The sequence below is a fragment of the Numida meleagris genome, chromosome 17, assembly GCF_002078875.1.
Source record: "Numida meleagris isolate 19003 breed g44 Domestic line chromosome 17, NumMel1.0, whole genome shotgun sequence".
Taxonomy (NCBI): domain Eukaryota; kingdom Metazoa; phylum Chordata; class Aves; order Galliformes; family Numididae; genus Numida; species Numida meleagris.
The window spans coordinates 2511215-2535864 of NC_034425.1; the positions used below are offsets into that span (position 1 = coordinate 2511215).

General features: G+C 48.0%; 1 protein-coding gene across 1 annotated transcript; it reads right to left on the minus strand.

Annotated features, from left to right (window-relative positions):
* On the minus strand, window positions 2739-23969 carry METRNL (meteorin like, glial cell differentiation regulator). Its single transcript, XM_021414947.1, has 4 exons — window positions 23707-23969; window positions 18108-18496; window positions 4396-4455; window positions 2739-3684 (listed from the first exon to the last, which is right to left on the minus strand). The coding sequence occupies exons 1-4, from the start codon at window positions 23817-23819 to the stop codon at window positions 3368-3370; spliced, it is 879 nt and encodes a 292-aa protein (XP_021270622.1). The 5' UTR covers window positions 23820-23969; the 3' UTR covers window positions 2739-3367.

A 24650-nucleotide genomic window follows, 5' to 3' on the forward strand; every position in this document is an offset into this window, starting at 1 on the left:
AGAAGTAGAGGGTTACCATGGAAAGTGTTTTCACTAACAACCCAAACCACACACTCACCATAGTTAGATGCAAAAACACAGCAGATGCCTTGTGCCTATTTAAGGGTAGTATTGCCCAATCGAAGGGGACTCTAACAAAGGCAATTCAAGTTCATGAGTTCTGCTTTCTTAGGAGCAGATAAATCAACTTGTTGCTTTAAGAGGAATTCAATTATGTTAGGTATCAAGAGGAAGCCCTTCATCTTTAGGGAGCTGCTGCAGCAGCAAAACAAGCAATGCTGTGCATCTCCTGGGTCACCTTCAGCCATTTCATTAGATAGCAGCAAGCACATCCTCACCCAATGCTACATCAGTATGCCATTTGCTGCCCATTACAGAGCAGGTTCAGCACATGTGAGCAGAGGTGGTAATTTTTAATCCCATCTCTGCCACACACCACTCCACTGCCTTATAGGTCAAGCAGTAATCACGCTTCAAAGTGAGAGCTTGGGAAGCAGATTTAAGGGCAGTGGGAGGAATCCCAACATTAGCCTCGCAGTGCACAAAGCACACACACCCAGCTATTGGGACATGGCACCCACAGCAGGGAGGGACACCTGCAGTTCCCAATGCTTTGCTGGGGATGATGCACATCAGCTGCGATGCTGTAGCAACGAGGGCCTGGGCCAGGGACAAGGGCGGAGGGGGAGAAAATGCAGCAGAGCAAGACTTTAATGCTGCTTTGATTAAAGAACAGGGCTCTGGGCTGGGCGATTGCTCATCCAGCCACACCTCCAGCACTCTGTAATTGTATTTGTGCAAGTGTCAGCAGTGTGACAGGCACACAGCGAGCTGAGCACTCTGACGCTCCATCCCAGCAGTGTGTTGTGGAGCTGGGGCACAGCATAGGAAAGGAGCACAATATTTCCTCTCCTGCCAAGGATTTCCAATGAGCTCACAGGACATGGGCAGCTCCCTGGGGGAACGTAGCAGAGAGCAAGCCCAGTGCCTCTGGAAGTGCAGACAGCATGGCCCAATTTCTCCTTGCAGCCAAACAAGCCACCAGAGCAAAGGAAAGCTCCAGTCCAGCACTTGGCTCCAAGCTTTGTTCAAAGGGTATTTTCAAAAGAGCCTACAATTTAAACTGCCATTAAAAAAAAAATCAAACTGCAGCCAAAGCTGGAGCTCCAGGGGCAAAGCCTTGCTGCCTGTTTGTGTTTTGCTTGCACTATCCTCTCACAAATACTGGCTGAACATTTAATTTCGCCTCTTCCCCTCACTCCCACAGCCTCACATAGGAAGAGAAGAGTGGGCAGCCTGGAGACAATTCCAGGAACATGTTGTTCTCCCCTTCTCATCCTGCCAGCAGCCACTGCATGCTGGAAAAAAATGCTGAAACCCAACAGGAGAGGTTAGGTACAAGGCTTCTGAAATGCCCCCTAAGACGTACTCAGCAGTCAACTCGGTGCTAAATCACAGAATCATTTCCACCAGTCCTAAAACAGGCTGGCTTAAATCCCTGGAGTGGGAGAGCCCAAGCGCAGAAGAATCCCACCCAGTGAAAGCAACCTCACAGGAGAGGGGCTGGGGCAGGCCAAACCAAGGCAAGGTCATTTCTCTCTCCTTCAGCCCTCTTCAAACTGAAAACAGGATGAGAGAACCCTGAACTGGGCTGAGTGCTGGTATTTGCTGGTGAAAGGCTTGGAGGCCTTTGCAGCAGCAGCCGTGGTTTCCTGGAGTCTTCTAGAATCTTCTCAGCATAGCCAAGAGAAACTCTCGTTCTTCTGCAAGCCCACAGATGAGTCTTACTGGGAGAAGACCCAGACATGGTTTGAGAGGAATTTCTATCCCGCTTCAGGCCTGTATTTTGGCCAGCCTTGTTTTTCAACTGCCTGGTAAGTCTCATAGGACATCCCTGTCCCACCCATCTGAGCTCTTCCTGCAGCTACACTTCGTAAGTCCATCCTCAATTCACACAGGCCTCCTCCTCAAGCCTCAGAAACAGTGACTACATGGAGGAGACTGGAGGTCTAAGGCTTTTTGACTCACTAAGAGGAAATTTTTTCATATAGAGAAGCTGATGGCCTACAAATTGAAGCAGTAGAAAGTGCTGAAGCAGAAACACAGGCAAGAGGTAAAAAATTCTTTCTTAAAGGGCTGTATCGCAGGTTATGGGGAATGATGGGACTGAATGGGGAGGGGACAGCCATTGTCGCTCCCCTGGACACTGCCTATACAAGTGGTGTTCAAGAGACGTGTAGATGTAGTACTTAGGGAGATGGTTAATGGGCAATACTGGTGGTAGGTGGATGGTTGGACTGGATGCTCTTAGTGGTCTTTTCCAACCTTAACGGTTCTGTGATTCTAAGTGACATGGTGAGAGCATTTTTCATGAGGTGTTCTGGCCCTAGCGATCACAGGCATTCACGAGCATCCACACTGAACTGCTAGCACAACCAAAAGCTTCAAGCAAGTACCAAGGGCCAGCCTGTTCCTTAGAGGTGTTCCCAAAATAACCCCACAGGCATCAGAGAGCACACTTAGAGCCTTGCCTGGCCACGTGTCTAAAAATCTCCAAAAATAGCTCCTGCTTCCCCTTTGAAAAACACTGCGGTTCCTGATGCCTCACAGGAACTCTGCTTCTGCTCAGAGAACCCACAAAATTAGTGAGCAGCCCAGAAACCAATCCACGAGCACATCTGGAGTCACCACGATCAACCTTACAGAGAAGGCAAAATAAAGATTTTAAACAGCACGTGTCGAATCCAGGGACCTTTATTTCTCTGGAATGGAAAGAATTTGCCAGCCTGGCCGAAAAATTGCAGGCGGCGATTGTACATTCTTTCAAATAAAAAAAGAACACACACACGAGTTTGGCTCCATAAATTTCTGTCATAAGAAACAACTTTGAATTGTACACCAAGCTTTTTACAAAGCATCCACGTTAAGATGGTTTACTGTGCTCTATCACATTCTCGGCCATTTATACAGATTACACCATACCAAATGCTACATCAGCTTAAGACATTTTTAAAAATTAGTATTAAAAAGATACAAAGGCATGTTGGCTTTCATTTGGGTTTTTATTAAGACATGGAAGTTTTCTTGGTTTGTTTTCCTATGGAAGTCACTAAAAAAATATAATAACTTAATTCATAAGGACAAGATTGGTTAAAAATCCAGCCTTACTTGCTTGGCAGCCTTCTGAGCTCGTACCTCTGTTGCTTCCATGAGTCTAACAGCACCACAGGCTGCAGATGTGTCCTGCAGGGTCTCAGCCTGCACTCCAGACCTGGCCACGCTCTCAGTTATCGTTCAGAGTACTCACCGCGGCCAGGAAATGTTCCCAGCCAAACGCTAACAGCGACCTTCAGCCAAACAGGGGGTTTCAATCTGGGCCAATTTCACATGGATTTAGCCCTTTGTCTTTTGCTTCTTTGTACATCCTTTGGAAGTCTTTAAATCGAGGGGCACAGCCTAACCTGGCTTCCCCAAAGTGCATGCGTCCCGTGAAGAGGAAGTCTCCGTCTCCTGGTCTCACCCCACACTCCAGCAGGGTCTTTATTTGTCCTCGCCAGTTCCCACTCTCCCCCGTGAGTTGAAAGACTTTGCTCTTCTGCCTGTACAGTTTGTTGACGCCAACGTGAATTATGGATTCTTGCTCTTCTGCCTCGTTCGTTACGTCTCGAATGGAGCCTCTGATCACTGGGAACACAAAAAAGATGTGAGGAAGGTTTTCCCCAAACCCCCGTTGGAAGGATGGGGTCCAAACTCACCCCTGGTAACCAGGCAGCTCAAAGGGAAGTGGTCTTACTACAGCAGCCCTGGTTTTGGTCCCTTGCTATTTTTATAGCTGTGTTTGTATTAGTAACCTCCAGCACGCTTTTGTGTTTGTTACAGGTTATATTTGCAACCTGCCCAGGAAGGGCACCCACACATTAAATTTAAGCACAAAAATAATTGCATCAGAAAAATAGCATCAAATGCATCAAAGATTTATAACAACAAGTTCCGTGCTTAGAGCTCTCTGACAACGTACTTTCTGTTCTGCAGCCTTTACAATACCAGCTAGTACTGATACCAGCTAGTATTGATTTCCTCTTTTAAAAGGGAAGCAGAGAATTATTGAAACTTTTGGTCTTTTGTCAGCAGCCCATTTTAGGGCAGTGAGTAGATGTACCCAAGAAGTTTTTGAACTCCCACTTCCACCATGGTTGCTGGGTCATCCTTCTCCCACCCTGGGGAAGTAGGTGAGCATTTTGAGGTCGTTCTTGAGTGCACATCACCCCTTTGGACAGCATTCATTGCTAGTGGGGTTTGCCAGGTGTGAGTGGGTGTCTGTCACTTTTTATGGAGGTTTGGTGACGGACGCCACAGTCAAGAGGGACAACAAAGAGGAGGGAAGCAACAACTCACCAAAATCACTAGTGCAGACGGCCAAGAGGACCTCCGTGTCACTGCATGGTCGGCATGGAGCTGGAGAGAAAGGAGCAGAGTTAGCACAGGACCAGAGGATAGGAAATAAATAGCTGGTTTTAAATGAACCAAAATCTGGTGGGGGGGAGCAAGTGGTCCAAAGATCTGACAGGCATTATAACGCTACAAGAAAGGCAGGCCAACCCTAGCCCTCAAGAGATTTTTGTAATTAAGTAGGAATATGGATCTCTTTAACACTCCTGCTGGGATGTATTATCTAGCAAACACCCCACACACTCACTGCTCTTATGCAAAACGTGTTTTGATACTGGGTGCATTTGCAGAGAGATCTGCTGCAAATTCAAAGCTCTTGAAAACGCTTTGAAGATCATGTGCCTTTTAAAGGCTGATGGCAAAACTTCTTTCTTACAATTTCTATCAAGTGTTGTTGGGCTATTTCACAAGCCATTCAGCCTATCACCACATCAAAGTTCCAGGAGGTTACAGAGTGGGGGAGGCAAAGAGGGGAGAGAAAAACCAGCGCATGTGTTTGAGGGCGTCGAGGCAAAGCGGAAACTTGAGCCTGTATCTGGTAGAGCTCAAGCAGTACAAAGACCATTTCCTGTACTGCTGGAAACATTTGGATATCTGCACTAATCTAATCAATGCAAGAATGTGGCTCCTCTTTGTACTCAGCCAGCTATTTCTGAGGAGAAGGTGCTGTAGTTGCAGTACAGATGTTTCCATAATGCCCCATTGAGTTCAGGAATTTGCTTACTATCAGGGCCTGCCCTGCCTAGGGATGCTAATTAAGTCTGTCCACTGGAAGCTCAGGGATCCCAGCCCACATCTTTCACTCGAAGTCGTCCTAAACGACATCAGCCAGAAAAATGAACACCCACTGAACAGCCTGTGAACACCCTGTTCTGCCCTGATCCACGCAGGTGGGAGGCTCCAGGAAAGCAGGGCTCACGCTGCAGACGAGGCAAAGCATTGGAGCTGCATCACACCAAACACGAAGCTGAAGCTTTGCCCCTACTACATACCTCCCCCCAAAAATGTGATTTTGAACCTCAACAGCTGAAAGCACTTAGTTGCCGGATCCTCGAATTGTCACACCCTTCCCCTCACTGCTGCCAGCTTTCTGGAGGAGTTTATCCACTGCACTAGGAGGTACCTCGAAACTCTCCTGCACTGCACTGCACTCAGCCATCAGCCTTCCTCGCAGGCAGCACAAGGCGGTCTCTGGCATAAGACAGGGCAAAGCTCTGATTCTTTCCAAGGTCCCAGAAAAGCGGTGATCCAGAAAGAAGGATTATTGAACCAAACCCACCAGATTTACTCCAGTCAGATGATTAATACACAGTGTAACATGCTGTTTAATAGGATTAAAGAGAATGGAAAACGCGCATTTCTGTGCAGAGATATTTGTAGGAATTATTCAGAAAGGTTAAAAAGCTCTAAAAGAAGAGGCTAGGAATAGGCAAAATAGTTTTATTAAAGCATCTGGATCATCTGAGTATTTCTGTTGAGTAGAACCTGAAAGCCTTCGGGCCCTGTAGAAACAATCCAGCCCTCGCCGTCCTTCTTTCCCCCACATACCATTCCATCTCTTTTTCGAAAAACTTTGGAAACAGTTTTACTATCAGGAGAAATACAGAGCGAGCCAAAGCCTGGACACAATTGGATTACTACAATAATGTCGCTCTAAAGCTATGTTAATTTTCAGACTCAAGAGTTTTCGATTGTGGCTAAACCAAACAGCCAAGTTTCATCTGACAGAGAAAATCCTAAGTCACATCACATCCCACCATGGAGCCATTTCATTCACAGCACCCACAAAACCCACCCTACCCCATTCCCCAGGCTCCCTCGGCCCGCATCAGGTCCTGGGTTACAGCCCCCAAACAGAGGTGACCTGCAAATCCTACTGCGTTTTCACATGGACAGAAGTTCTAAAAACACAACTGATGGACATCCACAAAACCCACAGTTGGATTTTTGATGCCAGATTTCAGATATTTTGCTCTGCAAAGATCTAATAATGAAAAGGCATCCCAGACTTTTTTAAGTCTGAGTGAAAACAGTCTTGCTTTAGACCAGACATCTCTGTAGTTCATCCAACCCCATCAGAAAATTGAAAAAACAGAATGACTAAGCCATTTTTGTTCTCAAAATGAGTGCAACACAAGAAACTGCATTAAAGATGAAAAAGAAAATAAGTGGTTCCATCAATTTAAATAGACTGACACTATAATATGTCAAATGAGCAAGCGTACGTGTATACGTAGAACAAAATCATTTTAATTGTGGACTCTAGGCAAAATCCTGCATCCTTTTAAAATGCAGAAGGAAATTAAAAGTGCTCGGTATTGCTCACACTAGATCATTACTTACAGCTTACTTCAGATCCATGCTGACTCACAGCAGTTTGGTGGCATGCAAGCTCATTTAATAACCATTTACCACCACCCATCACTGCAATACCAGACAGATGAAGAACAGAAATCCTCTTCTGTGGAACAGCTCCCACATCTGCATTCACAGAGTATCAAATACATCCTGCAAGTGGCACAAACTAGCTGTGCAAGCACAGATGGAAAGTGAGTTGTGAAGGATTACTGCTGAGGTAAATGGACCATTAAAAAGCAAATAACATGCACTGGCTCCAACCAAAGCTTCATTCCTGTGCAGTCTCATAAATAAAATCTTCAGAAGGAGGCAGTGCCTATGCTTTCTTTTGAATTACAGACTTGAAAGAATCTGCGTGTTTATGCCACAGCTTCATTATTTGAGGTGCCCTTCAGCACTAACCTGGATTGGGTAGCAAGTGTTCTCTATCAGTAGGTCAGAACCACATGCACACTTCAAACTAAAAAAGGAAGCACCCTTACTTGTATCAAAACTGAAGGAAGAAAAAAAAAAGGAAAACCAGCAGTTCACACATACACAGCAGGTGAAGATGTTCATTTTCTGAGCAAAGGGCACAGTTGCCAAACAAGAGGCTGTGTTTGCTGAATGCCCAGCTCCCTGGGGATGGCTCGAGGTCTGCCCAGGTTCTCACGTCCCAAAGCACAGCTCCAAACTTGCAACAACAACACCAACGTCAGCTGCTCTAATTCCTTTAAACTCAATAAGCCAAAGAGCCTTGATTCATACAGCAGCAGAGGAAGGAGGAAAAAAAAAGAAAAAGAGAAAAGCAGTGTTTTATTGAAGCCCTCTAAAGCCCAGATGCCTATAACTCAACCACACTGCTTGTGGCATAAAGCCTGCATTGTGCACGTCGGCTGCCGACTCTCCTGGGAATGCCTTTGATGGATTTTGACAGTATCCTGACCTGAAGTAACCTGAGGCAGCCCTCTCCCTCCACCCCGCAGCCCAGTGCCTCCTAAGGCCTCTCTATTCACCTCCCCGCAGAGGGAGATGTAATTACATCATTCCTCACGAGCCAGCAGTCATGTCCCAGCTGCTTTGAGCGATTTGCCCTCTGAACCTGATGTTACCGAGGAGGACGCAGCGATGCTAACAATAGACTGCACTTGTTGGCCAACAGCTTTGTCGAGCACACTGCTGGCCTTCTCCATGGGGAGGCTGAAATGCTCCGAATGGGGCAGACGTGGCCCAAAGGAGGGCCTAGACCTCCAGGACGTCCCCAGTGAGGCCAGTGCCAAATGGCTGTGATGTCTGAAGACAGCCTCATCCCACCTCGGGGATGGATTTAAGGGCACCTTTAGTGCTGCAGGTTAGCTTGGGTCTCCTCACCACCTCGAGAGCTGTGGGTAGGTGGTGAGGGCCACCTGCAAGGGCACACATCTCTTTCGGTTTGGGGCATTTCCATGAAACTCTTCTATCTTTTGAAAGCAGGAGGTGAAGGTTATTCAAAGAGCCATCGTTGTGGTTTACGACAACAGCTCCCTGCAGGACCCATCCATGGTGACCCATGATGCAGACATAATAGAAACCACAACAACAGGTCTGATCTCCCCTTGAAACGTTTGTTTCAGCAGCCACACAAGGGCCAGATCAACCTCAGCTTACTCCAAAACCAGCTTCCAACCAATGATGAAGAGGAGTTCTCAGTCTGTCCTGCATTTCCTCAACACGCCATCAAGAAGAGCAGATGAACCTGTCTGCTAGTCCTCACACACCGTCCCAGAGCTTGATTTCCCCAACTCCACCAACCTCCCCCATCCATCCTACAGCTCCAGGTAGGCTCTGCTGAGCAACATCATCACTCTGACAGCCGATGCAGGAAGAGAGAGCCTTCAAGCAGAAGTGAAAATGTTGAACACAGAGTAATTGCAGAAAACCGCTTTACTGAGGAATACCCTTTGGTTTCATTAAGCTCGTACACGTGTGCAGTGTGGTGGAGGTGTGGATTACGGGGGAGGGAGGCACACTGCTGGCTCATCGGTGCTTCCAGTTCTCGTGCCGTACATCACCCACACACATTCGTATTTCTGAATAACTCTTTGAAGAACAATCAGATATTTCAAGTATCAAAAGTGCCTGAGGAGGCCCAAGCAGGGCTGGAGCATTTTGTTAGCCCTAGGTGTGAATCAATTGATTAAAACAAGCAGCCCTTCCTCTTGCTGAAGGCGTTTAAAGGGGTTTGGGGGTTTTGTTGCAGACCAGGCTGCTTTAACTCAAGCCAGCCAGCACTGCAGCACCTTGGCCTCCAGGACGAAAGCTGCCAGCCTGACACCAGCACTGGTTCAGGCTGAACAAAAAAAATACCCACCCACACCCTTCAAATTCTTGTTGGCAGCTCTGTAATTGCAACCATACTGGAAAGGGCATCATAGGATGAGTGTCCTTCCTGGAAACGCAGAGCACAGGCTTCCGGGAGCAGATGGTAAAAATAGAAATGCGGTTTCTCCAGTGATGCTGCATTTCTCAGTCATTTTTCTGAGCCCTCAGCAGAAATGAGTATGGCTCAACCAACTACTGCATACAGCTTGGGCGCAAGGGCTTAAGGGCAAACATCATATGAGCACGAAAAAAAAAAATATCTTGCCCTGATCCTAGTTCCACTAATGAAAAAGCTGAATAAATTCTTTTAATTCTTACCTCTCAAGTTTGCCTAGACTTCCTTTTTGAAAGGACAGCTTTCCTGTCGCAAAATTTGGCAACCACTGGTTCACCCAGCCCTGACTAATCATCTTTGTAGGAATACCCCCAGCTTTCCTACCTCCTCAGAAAGCTCTTCCTGAGAAAGCCAGAATAACTTTCATCCTCCAAACACTCACAACTCCCACAGTGAAACACCACGCCAAGCTACATCAACGCATCTGCATGTCAATGCCTCTTTTTAAATATAAAATGGAGATGTTAGCCAGGAGCTCAAGCCGACAGAGCTACATCCAGCACACCTGTGCTTAACATAATACCTGCAGCCACGCACATGGGGAAAACACGGCCGGATGACACCGAGCAGCTGGGCTGGAAGTCACCGACACGCAGTCACAACACACAGAGGAGCTCTCTCATCACTCTTTTGTTTTACAAGGCTTTCCTGTTCTTCGGATGGGATAGGATTGGATTACATGTCTTTCTGCAAGCACGGCACTTTTCCTAGTGTGTCAGTAGAAAAATGCCAAGCTGGGGAGCAAACCCAACATTTGGGCTTGAGCTGCTCCCAGCCCCTTGGCTTGATGGCCATCATATGGGGTCAGGAAGGACTGTTCTCCTTAAACCAAGAGAAGGTTAATGCTATGAATAATGTATGGAGCCAGTTCAGTGCTCTTCTGAAGGCAGAAAGAATCATCTCAGTATTTGCTGGAAAGTTAATCTGAGCCCCGTGCTGAGCAGAAAAACTCAAAGTGTCCCTTCCCCTATCATCACAATCCAGCCAATATTTGGAAAAGAACAAGATGGTGATTCAACAGCTGGTCCAAAGCAATGATGCTGCAGTGAAGATCCACCTCTAACTTCTGTACCTGAAGAAGAGATCTCGGTGACTTTGTATCTTCAGAAAAGAAAGCCTCCTCCAGCTCCTGCCTTAACTCATTTCCAACATTTTGTTCAACGTGCACATATGAACAAGTTTCCAGAAGTAACTTGGAAAATAGAAGCCACTGGCCAAGAACTATTTAAACCTGCAAATAAGTTTAATGAAATGCAGACTTTCACATGCTGTGGCACGGATTGTGCCAAGAGAATTGAGTTAATACCACATCCTTCCTGCACAGAATAAAAAAAGCACACTGTAAACCTCACCAGTAGAGATGTGATGACCTTCGCATTCTGAGAAACGTCAAGGCAAGAGCCCATAAACCAGAAATTTATCTTTTCACAGAAATGTCTTCCAAGAAGGTATTAAAGTCCTAAGTACCAAGGAAGACTATTTATGTAAACAGTTTGAGGGAGAGATTTGGTACTAGGCAAGCTGCATTTGCAACAGCTTTCAAAATGAAACTTGGCTCAGCATCTCCAGAGCATGTAAGGGTTCTCTGGGGCTGCACTGCAGAGTCAATGCCTTTCTGCTGTTCCAAGATGCAGCACCCATTCTGACAAATGAGCTGAAAGGTCAGCTAGAAACACAAACAGCCATTTGTAGAAAGGAAGGAAAAAAAGGAAAGAAACAAAAGAAATCGCACAGCAGTTTTCATTCAAGCATCACCAGACACTATTAAACTCTACCTCCAGGCACAAGTGGCTCCAACCCAGGAGAAATCCCAAGAAGTGTTGTATCTTGACGACACTTCTTGCTGTCCCAGCTCCTCTGGGCTGCTGACTGCGTGTCCCCAACACCTTCTCCCTTCCCCATTTCCCCTCCTGCCATATGCAACCATTGCTCAGCCTCCACTGATGCCTTCTTGTCTCTCCCCACTCGTTCCCAGTGTGGAGCTGGGCTTCCAGCTTGGTGCTGATGTAGAAAAACTCATGGCAGAGCCACACTGGTACAGCAGCAGTGAAGTGGTAGCAAGGTCAGTGCCTAGCTGAGCTCCTGCACTTACCCATTGCATCACCAGTCCTATAAAAACCCTCAGTTACAGTCAAGCCTGCAATGTATTACATCCAAGCAGCCCTACTGAGCAAACCACATTTTTGGTTTAATTCCCTCTGTTCAAATTGCACCAGCAAATAGAGCCCAGCAAGCAAGAAGCTTCTCAGCAATTACACTATCACATGTTCCTGTGCAAGCAGCCTTAGTAACCATCTGCCATTTCTTTGCTTTCTCTCTCTCCCCCTGCAATTAAATAGAAAAGCAGACAGCAAGTGACTACTGGGAACTCCTGTATGCCCACAAGACACCAATATAAATCCATTAAAGCATAAAATCAATTTGTTTGTCCCAGAGAGGGTGCCTCTTTCCTTCCTTGAACCTCCCCATGCTGCCCCACCAGGGACCAGGAGTGGGAAGCACTGGGCAGGCACAAGGATGGGGCTGAGGAGCTGGGGGCCAGAGGTCCCCCAGGAGCTGCAGGACCTCGGCTCCGGGTTCTGCTCCTGCCCCACAGCTGCAGCACCACATCCCCCCAGCAGCACGGGACTGGAGCAAATATTTCTCCTGACTTAAAAACAACAAAGATTTATGGCTTGGCTCATCATCCCCTCCTGAAATTCACTCCGAAAATATTTTTTTCTTCTAAAGAAAATGTCGTTCCAAAGCCTTGTGAAAGCACGCACTAACCAGATCGAGGAAAACAAAGTTATAAGGGAAGTTTTGATGTCTTGTTTGGTTTGCTCTGTGACAGACAGCTAACAAAACACTCCGCGCGGACGGCATGCAACGCTCGCAGGGCAGGAGATGAAAAGTTACATGGTGTTGGCTCCCACATCCCTGCCAGGGCACTGAGGCCACAGCCAGCACCCATGGGCTGAAGCCGTGCCAGCAGCACAGAGCTGCCCCCTCCCCATCCCCTCCTCTCTGGGCCATTAATGCCTCCTATGGAGAGCAGAATAGAATTAAGTAACGAGTGGCTGGTTAAAGTTAAACCCTGAGAGCGGGGTAATGACAGATCAAAGATTAAGTGATTCTTAAAAAAAAAATATATAGCACTTTTGCACTCACATCCACGCAGGCCCTTCTCCTGCCTGTTTCTAGAAATCAAATTCTTTTTGGTACGTGGGAGAGCTCTGAAGGAACACAGCGAGTTTTCATTTTAAACCCAGGTTTATTGGGTCAGCAGGTTCTTGTAGAGGGCTCAGTCTCACGCAGGGAGGTGATCAGTGTGATACCTCTGTTCTGTGAACCCCACAAAAAGTTACTCCAGGTTTTCCATTTGTAACAGGGAAAGCTTTAAGACCTATACATTCCTTTCTTTCCTCTTTTCTTCTCTTGTCATCCTCAGATCATTGACCTGTCCCACATAGGCAAGGAGTTTTTCTTTTCTTTTCTTTTTTTTTTTTTTGCCTTGCATTTCTCACTTCCACTTAGACCTTGACTCCATTGGTGTAAATCTCCTGACAGCTCCACTGGGGCAGAGCTCCATCCCACACACAGAAACGAACCTGGGGATGGGTTTAGGCACAGAAAAGCCCAGCCAGGCTCCCCATGCACATTTAACAAGTCACAGCTTTGGGCCCAGGGCAGCTTCCAGGTACCCACATAACATTACAGCGAATGCTTTCTGGCTTCTACAGCCAAAGAGATTTTCTGCCCTGCAAATCAAGCCCCCTGTGCAGGCAAATTTTAACCTGTTTCTTACTCCTCCAGGAAGGTGGAGGGGCAGGAGGAGGAATGCAGCCCCCCCATCTCCTCTATAACTACAGCCTCAGGAATTAGCAAACTAAACACTTTTGCCGAGCAAGCACAGAGCATTATTATAGACTGCCAAGCAACTCCGCTGGATTGCAGATCTGGTGGCGGGGACTATCTCCCGCAATACATAAAGGTCAGTGCAAAGCAGAGCCCCAGCTGCCCGCACAATACACCTGACTGCTTATTGGTTTTGACTGCCCACTGAGTTGGGAAATAAGCTAACGGCATTCGTGGCCAGTCTAGCAAAAATAAGCTATTTTCTTCCAGCCTGTCCCCTGCAGCTGTGTATTTATCATTGCAGCTTCATTGTCACCTCGTCTGCCCACTGCAGAACCAGCTCCTGTCCTGGCAACATCAAAAGGCAAGCGGGGCCACAGGAGACCGCTGTCAAACCCATTTGCTTGGGGGAAGGAGAGATTAAATTAGGGCATCCCTCCCGTTCTATTTTATTTTTGGTTGAAGTCTTCTCAGTTCAACAGTTTGGCCTTATTGAGGCTCGCTCAGATTCCTGAAAGCATCAGCCCTGCTCAGTGTAACAGGGGATAAATGGAGCATGTGTGCTGCCCGTGCATCAGAACTGCGCTTCAAAATCAATTCACACAGGAAGAAACCCCAAAAGCTTTGCTCTTAAGCTCTTAAGCATAGCCCAGGTACTAATAAGAGTTCTTAATTTCCAGTCAGTTTTCTCAGGCCAGTGAATTAATAGCTTACAGGAAATAGCTGAATACTGTTCTTCATTAGCTAACTGGATTTATCCAGTTTTGCTTTGTTTTTCAGATACCCATTTGAGCACAGTACCTCCAATCTATTAATATTCCCGGCCAGGTACCCAGCATTAATAAAGAAAACATATCAAACAGTTACTAGAGCCTGCACTAAGTGGGGAGATGCCGTCAAGATAAAGGGCCATTTTTGTTAAAGTTTGACTTCTTTACTACACAAAAGTGGGTGGGTAATGAAAGTGCTTTCAATTTACCTCCTGAGCCCTAACAATCAAATTATAGATAACCCCATGAGCGCATAATGGGAAAGGCAAATTACGCTCGTGTAAAGATGGATCCAGAGCTTGGATGCGATATTCTTGAAACACAGAACTCAGGGAGCGAATAAAGGTCTTTGGGTCCTCCAGTGCTTGGCCAAACCTACAGAGCCTTGTTTCAAATTGGTAGAGGAGCAGCTGAAGAACTGGAAAAGCAAATGACTCTGAAGGGACCTTTGCACTTTCCATAGGAATTAGACCCACACAGACCAGGACCAGGCACACACGTGCCCTGCTGCACGTCGGGTGGATCGTCGCTCTCAGAAAACTGCTGGGAGCTGTATGGCTGGAGAGCACTCCTGGCAAAAACTCCACCTACCTGCCAGTATTATATGGACCAGAGTATTCTAATCCAGCAGAAGAGATTAGAATCAACAGAATTCAACAACCTAAACAAGTTTGGCAGCTTCTCGATGGCCTTGGGCCAAAATGTCACACTGCCTCAGTTCCTTGGTTGGGCTTCCGAGCCTACTGAAAGCATGAACTGATGTCAATGGCCCATCAACATGGGTGGGAATTAACTGGGGGTCCAACCTAAAACCTCATCTGAAAACGAAAGCATTTCCAATCACCTGTCGCTTTGGGTATCAGAGAGGAGAACGCAGCCATCAAGATGCCTGAATGGTCAAGCCTTCATGGGACTGTGAATTCCCAGCGATGTGAAATGCATTTTTTCGCCGGTCACCACCAGACTAAAAACCATCCTGTGCCAAAGTTCTGAAATCTGGATTAAAACATATCAGTGCACAACACGTATTTCTTCCAATTAGGGAAACCTTTAGGGAATGTGGTAAGGCCAACTCAGAGCCAAACTCCCCAAAATTGGAAAACTGCAATGATGCGCTGTGTCTTTCAACTTTCCCGAGAAAAGGGAAAGGCTTATTTAGAACCTGTGTGTGTTTTCTATGGAATTATTTGCAAGGCTCTGATTAAGTGGGAAAGAATGACTGTAAACTAATAAAACTTGAGGTTTTCTAATTAAACCACAGGCACCCTGCCAAGCATTGCTGATTTGTTGATGCGCCCTGCAATGTCAGGACTCTGAGGACACAGCAGGTCATTAAAGTATTAAACAGATGACTTACACTCTTTAATCAGAGCCGGGATGCCAAGTTAGGAAGAGAGAGTAAACTCAAGGGCAGAGTACAATAATTATCACCAGGAAACAAACACACCGTTGAGGGAAAGTTGAGAGAAATTGCTGGTGATTGCTGGAATGGTTATTGCACAAGGAAAGGATCAGCGAGCCCCACACCTGGGTCTTTTATGACCGTAGAGCGAGATTGAGGCACCCAGCGATGAAGAGGCCACCGCTGACTTCAGCGAACTTCCTCCCCAAACAGGCAGATCAGCGTACAACATTTATCTGAAGCTTTCATGCTAAAAGTAGAAGCAGCTATGGAAGAAAGAAGGTCCACAGGCTGCAAGGAGCCCCAAATACATTGCTCCATAGAAGCCTCGCAAAGCAGCTAGCTGGCAGTTTCCCCAGACATATAGATATTTATAGGAGAATAAAAGTGCTCATCTGACTGAGTAGTGGAAGGAGTCACGTATGGCATTTCCACCGTGTTTGCACCCCCCATCACCCCTCCCTAGAGCCAGAGAATCCAAAAAAAGGCAGAAGAAATCATTTAAAAAACAATAGAGATCCCTCATTTGCCTTGCAGGCTCTGCTGATGAACTATTAAATAGCTTCTTCTGTCCAAACAAGACACTTGGAGTGTGAAGCAGATCGCCTACCGCATTGTTTTATAACACAGCGCTGAGATTCAGCCAGTGCCTGTCAGAGCTGAGAATACAGCAGTCATAGAAAAAGTGATTTCATGTGCCTGTCTGAGGGGAAGGCTGTAATCGGATTCAGCCCTCAGTTGGACTGAGGAAAGTCTCTGAAGAAAACTCTCATCAGCTTTAAAAATATCCAGGATTTTATGTGGAGTGAAGAGCCCTTCATTCTGAGAACACCGCAGTTCATACTGAGATGGCGAGCACGCTTGATTTCAGTGAAGCTCAAAGGAAACCATGTTGACGTGCAAATTAAAAACAGAAGGGGTGAGCACTCTTTCTCTCGTACTATTTTTATGCATATGCAAAAGCAATTTCAACTTTTCTTTGAGAAAAAATAAATGTATGTGTCTTCTCTTGGTAAAGCGTGACTTGCTTCTTGCTGGCCTGCCTGCATCTGCATCCTCACAAAGAAAGAAGCACTGACTCTGGGAACATTCCCCAAATAACTGATCAAACAATGTCTTTAATGTCTTCTGCAATGGAATTTTACTACATAGCTCGCATTCTGCACAGTACATTCATCTTTGAAGAAATGATCTTACAGGGAAAGCAGCTCTGCAGTTGGTACCAGACCTCTTTGCAGCACTTGTACAACACAGAAGTGGTGAAGCCTGCTTGAAACGAAGCCCTCAATACTGCCCTGCAAGCTGCACATGGAGCAGGGGCAAAGAAGGCAACTTAAATACGTGAATATTTGCGTTTATCGTTTTTTTTTGTTTTAATGGCAAACACGCCATCTGTCAGTTATTGGGGTTACTGCATTAGTCCTCAGCCCACTGCCGTCTTGCAAAGTTAGGAACAGTTTTTCAGGGTGGAAATAAGATCGGTGGAAAAGATCTGAGCAGCCGCTGTGCCAACATCTACGTGGCAGCAGAGCAATAAGAATGCACGAGTGTATTAATCCAGGGTCCTGTTGTGGAAGAGGATGGGACTCAAGCTCTGCAGTCATCTACCCAAAACAAGATGGGAGATGCACAGCATAGCAACGCAGCTACAGCCTCATTAACCACACTGTGTGTATCAAGTGGCATCTCAGCCACAGCACAAGGTACCTGTGCTGCCAACCCTCAGCAGCCAACACACTACTCCGTGGGCTGACTTGCAGGACCCACCATCCTCCATCTGCTGCTGCTCAGGCTGCACTGGGCTTCTCCCCTTCCAGGTGTCGGGGATAAAACCCAGAGGCAGTTCTGCGTGGAGGAGAATCAGACACCACCTCTCTGAAAAGAATTTACCCATCCCTGTGCCATCCTCCGCAAATGCTCGTTATTCTTCTTCTCAAACTGCCTAATTGATTAGCATAATTAGGTTACACCTAGAGCTTTTGTTCTCAAGTGGAATCATGAAATGGCTCAGGTTGGAGGGGACATCCAGCTCCAACCCCCTGCCATGGGCTGGTTGCCAGCCACCAGATCCCATCCAACCTGGCCTTGAATGCCTCTGGGGTATCAGACTTCTCAGGCTTGTGAATTCTTTTGTCCACTCCCCCTCCCTACAAACTTTCATTGGTGTAAAACTCCTCCCTGCAGAACTCGATTTGCAGAGTGGGTGAGAGAGAAGGCAACACTGGCACTGTGCATGCCTTGTCACCCTGCTGCAGCCTCTGCCACCGCACAGTAACGCCCTAGAGAGTGAACTAGGAAGAGCTGAGGAAGGAACACACCATTTTCCTTTTTTTTTTTTTAAAAAAAAAGAGAGAGAGGAAAAAAATAATTAGGTCAGCAAGTGGCAGTAGTTGTAGAGGAAAAAAAAAAAACGGAAAAGGAGTTCCTCCTTGTTTAAATGTTTGTTATTCAAAACATGCAGTGGGGTCTTAAAAACTGATTAATAAAAGCAGTTAGCCAACTGCTGCAACGAGGCTCGGAAGCCCAGTTCACACTGGAGTTCACTACAGGGTAAAGCCAGTTCCTGTGATTCACCCCAGGCCTGTAAGGGGAGAACCGTTCACAATGTAGCCCTTAACAAATCCTTTGGAGTTCAGCCTGTGCTACCAGCTTCCAAAAAACAACAACAAGGAATTAAAAAAAAAAAAAATCTATTCTTCCGCAATTGCCTGTTTATAAAACATGCCCTTAAAAGCACATGAAATTCAGACCCAACCACTTTCCCACTCACTCACTCTGCCATCTGTTCCGCAACCAATACAGTACGTGAAAACACGACCAATATCCCAGAACTCACCAGAAACTGTGTGCAAATCAGATGCAATCCCCCTGCTCATCAATTCGTACTGGAAGCCTGTAATCTTCCTGCTAATGTCCTGCTGGGGGGTGGCCTCGACAAACAGCCCCCCCTGGTCGTAGCCAAAGCAGTACACCTTGCTGGGGCTGCGCTCTCCATCTCGGACCAAGAGTTTCAGTTCTCCAGTTTTTTCCAAATAAATATTTGCCCCTGCAGAGTCCTTGAAGGGCTTTATGCAAACAGTCAAATGTTTGTACGAGGCAGGTGAAGTGTTGGGTCGCAGGTTGACTATGAGCGCTCCCGTGGGATACATCCACTCTATGGAGCCTTCGGAGCAGCGGAGGTAGACCTGTTCAACATCCTTCTTGTGAGACTCGTGAGTTAAGCCACTGAGGGAAGAAGGAAAGAGAAAGTCAGACAAATGACAGAGCTAGTAAAGCAAATGTCATAACCTCAAACCTTCAAAGAGCCACATCAACAAGCACAGGAAATCTACTGTAGGGCTGAGTGTTAGCCCAGCCAGCTCAGCAGCTGCCAGAAGCATTCGTCTTAATATTAAAGGACAATTTTTAAATCGTCTTCCAAAAGAAAAAGTCAAACCACTAGTAATTGACTTCGAAATTAAGTCGGATATAAGCACATGATCAAACGCAGCTAAATTACTACAGCCTCGGTTACTGCCCATCAGCTGAGCTGTGGCAAATGACTGGGCGCATACCAGTGGAACACGTACACTGCAGCTCCCTGCCTGGTGGCTCACACCAGCACGGTCTCCAGCCTCGCTGACCAGACTCCACCTTTCTACGAGTACTTTGTTCCTCTTCCAAGTCTATATTCCCAATGGATCTGAAACTGGGAGGGAAGCCAAGCTCGCCCTGTGAGCTGGAGCAAAGGGATGCTATGGTGCTGCTGATGCTCCCGCCCCGGTCTCCAAAATAGAAGGTGGGAAAAAAGGACCCCCCCCACTCCTCATTCATAGCTAGGAAGCACTGAAGTATGCTCCCCTACTTCCCTCAATATGAGGTTTAAACATTTCACTGCCCAACTCCAAAAGGCTCCAAGCTGTGGGTGCTCAAAGAAAGCGAGCACAGGGCCAGTTAGCCCTGCTGGGACACTGGGACACCAGCACTCCTGCGTCCTTACCCAGCAGTGATCACAGAGATGGGACCGGAGCGACACAGGGATGCCAGGCCTGTGGGATGCCCAGGCTGATGGGAAACCTGCAGTAAATCCTATGGCCTGCTTGTCCGTGGCCTAAAGCAGGAATGGCTCTGGAGAGCTCTTGCTGCATGTCGCTGCTGCTGGGCCAATCCCATACAGGTTCTTTACCCAGTGTGACTTAAGCACTAATATTTATCAGTAATTAAAGGGGGGCTCTGGTACTCGGAGACTTGCAGGAAAGCTGGGGTGGGCTCTGTATCAGGGAGGGTGCTGATAGGAGAATGGTAACAGCTTTCAACAAAAAGAAGGTAAATTTAGATTAGACATTGAGAAGATATTCTTCACTCAGAGGGTGGTGAGGCCCTGGCTCTACCCAGAGCTGAGGTTGCCCCATCCCTGGAGGTGCCCGAGGCCGTGGATGGGCTCTGGGCAGCCCGAGCTGGGGGGGCAGCCAGCCCATGGCAGGGATGGGGCTGGGGGGCTGTAGGGTCAACTCCAACCCAGTTCCCAAATATAAGCATCTTTCATTCTGTGCCCATAGAGCAACACCACCCAAAAGGAGGCCCTGAATGCAGCTCCCTGATCTGCTGTTCCGCACTTTGGAGAAACTGCACTCCCATTTACCGGGAGATTAACCAAGAAAGGAAAATACGTAAAAAGGATGAAACAACTTATCTAAGGGTACACAGGAAATCTGTGGCAAAGACAGAACATCTTTTAAAATAGCGCAAGTAATGACATCAGTCTCTGGTTTCTCAATAGAAACCTCCAAATAGACAGTTCTCCACCCCAAAGATACATTCACGTGCTGAACGGGGTTAAAATTCAAGTCAGCATTTAGAAAGTAACAAGAAGCCGTGTGTAAAATAAGGGGGGGGGGAAACACGCACGCACAAACCAACATATGGTTTGCATTTACTGTTGATGTGACTCATTATTGTGAGTGTCAGTGTGACCCACTTGATAGAGGTTACATGAGGAAGCTCAGGAATAAAAGTCATATTTAATAATAATAGAGCCTGCAAACATGTGCTTCTGAATGATCTTGAAAGCCACATCAAGAACACAGATGAGGAGAAGCAAGGGACAAGTTTTTGACCTCTAGTCTCTTGCCCTCGAATTCGGTAGTACTTGACACGTTCAGGAAACTTAACTTTCAATGGGATATTTCAAGTTGACTGTAAATCCACATCTGGTCCACAAAGTCAGCTTTCACCACAGCACGAGCATGATGCCACTCAACAGAAAACACAGAAGTCTGTTCTCTTGCAAGCAGCGAATAAGTAAAACTACACAGTGTAAAGTCTATTCCACTGCAAAGACACAAAAAAGACAACCCTCATGCACCACTCATTGCTTCTCAAGACATCAAAACAAGCTATGCAGGGTTTGTAGACCTTATACTGGCAACTTCCACTCCTAAACCTGAGTGTTTAAGCAGAGGGAAGGCACGCGGGGCAAAACTCTGAACCCAGGCACTGAAACTGCTGCTGCAAGTGATCCTACCAGCACTGAGGCAGTGAATTTCTGCCAGAGGAAAAAAAAAAAAAGCCTCAGCATTCATTTTGTTCAAACAATCGTGCTGTTCAAACAAAATAAAACAAAACAGGGCGGACTCTGAAATTATCTTCTGAAAGCCAATTCTATCCCACAGGCAAGAGTGATGCCATTAGACAGATACATCAAGCACAAGTACCTGTACACATTAAGCCTCATAATAAAGGGTGACTCAAAAGCTAAGCAGATTTCAAAATACACGCCAGCGTTACTTAACAGCAACCACCATCATCCAGTCAAACCTGTCACTTTGCTTGCAGTCAAAATGACATGTCACCGCATCAAGCTTCTTTAATGCCACGCTTAGCTCTCGCTAGCCAGTCATACATAAAATAAAGGAGGTCCATACCATAAAATAAAGGAGGTCCAGGACATTCTATTTTTGTTTCCCCAACTTCACTTGAGTTATGTTTTTGTTGCTTTTAAATATATGGCAGGGAGATACGGCAGCAGACTCAGGGTTACAGTGACAGATGAGCCATCCGTCATCTCCTTCAGATCTCTGCAGTTTATTGGGACTTACATCTCCAACAAGCACTGCTTCCTCATACCAATCCATGAGAACATCCTGAATCACTGCACTGGTCTCCTCACTCCCTTTCTGGTTTCAGCCCTGCCCCATGTCTGCCTTGAAAGATCTACGGCCGTATCGGTGCAGTAAGCTGGTATGCTGCAATATGCAACAGGTGCCACTGAGAAGCAAAAAAAGGATGACAGGGATGGCAATATCTACTTCTATTTCAGATGCTCTGAAGAGTATTCATAGTACCCATGTCCTCTCAGCACCCCTCAGTGAATGCAGGAAACTTCAGATCCTAATTTGGGGCATAATTAGATAATTAAGGATGACAACTTAGAGAGCATCGAGACTTCCCCGGTGCAGAGGGCAAGACCAGTGGGTGTAATCTGCCACAGCACAGCTGAATTCTCACTCTTCCAGACTGTATCAATAAGGCCAGACTTGTATATTCCCAGCATGTCAGTGGAGAGGTTTTGCCCAAAGCACCACGAAGTCACTGCAACAAGAAAACCTGAAGTTACAGCAAAAGCAATAACCAGGCACACACCACAGCAAGGTTTCTGCTTGCTTTTTGGGCAGTGCTCTCCTGGAAGCTCTGTACTAAGCTGTTTATTAGGATGCTGCTGTGGCCTACTGAGTGTACTTAAACTGCAGGTGTCACATTGTGCATTGCATCAGATTCCCCTGGAAGCATGAGGGATCTGCATAGGAATCCCAGCACAGCTCCTCATGGTACTCAGGGATAGGAGCTGGTCACTTCACAAACTGGTGGGAAAAAAATCATATCCAATACATTCTATTTTCATCATTTTTAATATAGATGTATGTAAAGGTGAGAAAACACCTTCAGGTTTTCTGTAGGAGATCACTAGGCTCTCAGTCTGCCTACACAAGCCAACCTAGAACTTCTCTGCAAGAAAGATTCAATTTTGGTATCCAAGTTCATAGGCTTTTCAAACAGTTATGGCCAAAAAAAAAAAACCAACCTCATGACTTCAAAACACTATGTTCCACATTAAAAAAAAAACCTTTCTGACCTATGTAGCTATTAAGTATCCACACTGAGATACTTAATTAGAGGGTACTTATTGGTACATCAAAGTACCTTCTTTCCTTCCTAACTGCTAGTCCTTTAGGACAAATCAGATGCCAGTTAACGCCTTAGGACCACCAGTATTTCTGTTGACACCTGCTTGCTACCAGTGAGCCCAGGGCCAGCCACACATCGTCCATCCCCTCCTGAGCCCCCCGTCCCCATGGGCTCTGTAGGCACCGCTGTCCACTCACAAGATGCATGCAGCTAGAACACTTGGGGATGAAAACAGGTACAGCTTTCAGGGCAAGGAGGCTGAAAAGGGAAAGTAATGCAATTAGGAGTTTGCCAGAGGACTGATAGGTTTGGCCCATATCGAACAGACTCGCCTTCAAGTGGATTCATTGGGATTAACTACGCATCAGTTGTCAAGAGTCCCAAAAAGTTCAGAAAAGAAGTAAATACCGGGCACCGGCGCCTTGCAGGCAGCCACGAGTAGGAAGCTGTTACGCTGCGAGTCAGCCCAGCTGTTTCCCCACTTTGAATTCTCCCTACTCCGAAATACCTTCCTGACACGAGCTGGCCCAACTTTTATTTTCAAGAAATTCAGATCTCAGCAGAGCACCGAGCCAACACTGCTGACTCCCCAAGCAATTCTCTTCAAGCCGATGGAAAGCCTGACCCAGCAGCGCTCTCCTGTTAGCAGAGCAGCTTTTTAAAACCATGAACAGACCCAACCGCACACGCTAAACTTATTACGAGCAATTAAAGGAGAGATAATTCGGGAGATAAACACTTGAGAACCAACGTCGTTCCTTATTCAGCACAATGAGCACAGATCGGAGCGGGCCGCTGCAGCCCCGCGCTCTCGGGATGGAGCGGGACCGCTTCCAGGGACCGCGGTGACAGCGTCGCTGCGGGGCCGGGAGCAGCGCGCCCAGCGGCGGAGCGCCCCGCAGGTGCAGCGCATCCCGGGGAACCGCGCATCCCGGCGCCGATCGCATCCCTGGGGAAAGCGGGGCAGCCCCGGGAAGATGGTCGCGGGGACAAACTTCTCCTCGGGAACGTGGCACCGCCCTCCTCCTCGTCCTCGTCCTCAGCCCACGGCGCCGCCGGGCAGAGAGGAGCCTGCTCCGGCCCCTCCAGCGCTGCCCCGCAGGGATGGGAAGAGCAGCGCAGAGCAGAGCAGAGCCGCCCCGCTCCCGCCTCGTGCCGCCCTCTCCCCGCACCCGGCCGGGCATCCCGCTTTCGCCCTTTTGTTATCGCCCCCGGTTTCTCCCCGAGCTGGGGGTCGCGGGGCAGCGCCCGCTTTCTCCCCCTGGCCTCACCTCCCCTTCCAGTTGCACAGGTCGCTGGAGTACTGCGCCTCGGCGCCGCCGCCCAGCAGCAGCCGCAGCCCCAGGAGCAGCGGCAGGAGCCCGGCGGCCGGGGCGCTCCGCATGGTCCCCCCGCCGCGACCCCCGGCCCAGGGCCGAATGCTGCGCGGGCGCGGTGCGGAGCGATGCGCGCAGCCCCGGGGGGCTCGCCTACATGGCGGGCAGGGCAGGGCGGAGCGGAGCGGTTACCCCATGCCCGGCTCCGCGCTGCGCCGCTTCGGCTCGGCTCTGAAGTTTGCAGCGGCTCGGCTGCGGGCTCCCAGCTGAGGGGCGGGAGCGGGCCGGCCTCCCCGAGGAGTCTGAGCTCCTCCTCCCCCCGCTGCCTCCCTCCCTCCTTCCTCCTTCGGCGGGGCCGGCACTTGCTGCTCGAGCAAAACGCGGCGCCGGATCGGGAGCTGCCGCCGAGCCTCGGGCACGTTACGGCGTAGCGCAGGTGCCCGGCGCTGCCCGGTACTCGGCTCGGCCCGCCCCTCCCTCTGGGCTCCGGCCTCGGGTGACCCCGCAGGACCCGCTGGCAGAGAGGCTTCGCTCCCTCCGGGACATCCCCGGGTGCCAGGAGCGGGTCACGGACCTCGGTCCCCAGCGGGTCTCCAGCTTTCCTCGAGGATGTGGGCTGATCGTTTTGCTGGAACCTTCTTGTGTCGGCGCTCAGCAGGAAGCACTTAGGACTCGATCTTACTCGTGAACTCTCCTTAATGACCACTCTGGATCCCACCGTGTCTTGTTTAATGTCCAGGTTTAATCCGTAGTTGACTTGCGATGCTTAAAACCCCCTCCTGCGGGACACCAGCGGCACAGAAATGCCTGCCAGGGTGGGAGAGCCCCAAAACCACCCTTCCCAGGCCAAGAACGGGGGGGAAACTGAATGCGGGGATGTGCGGGGGAGATCCCCCAGC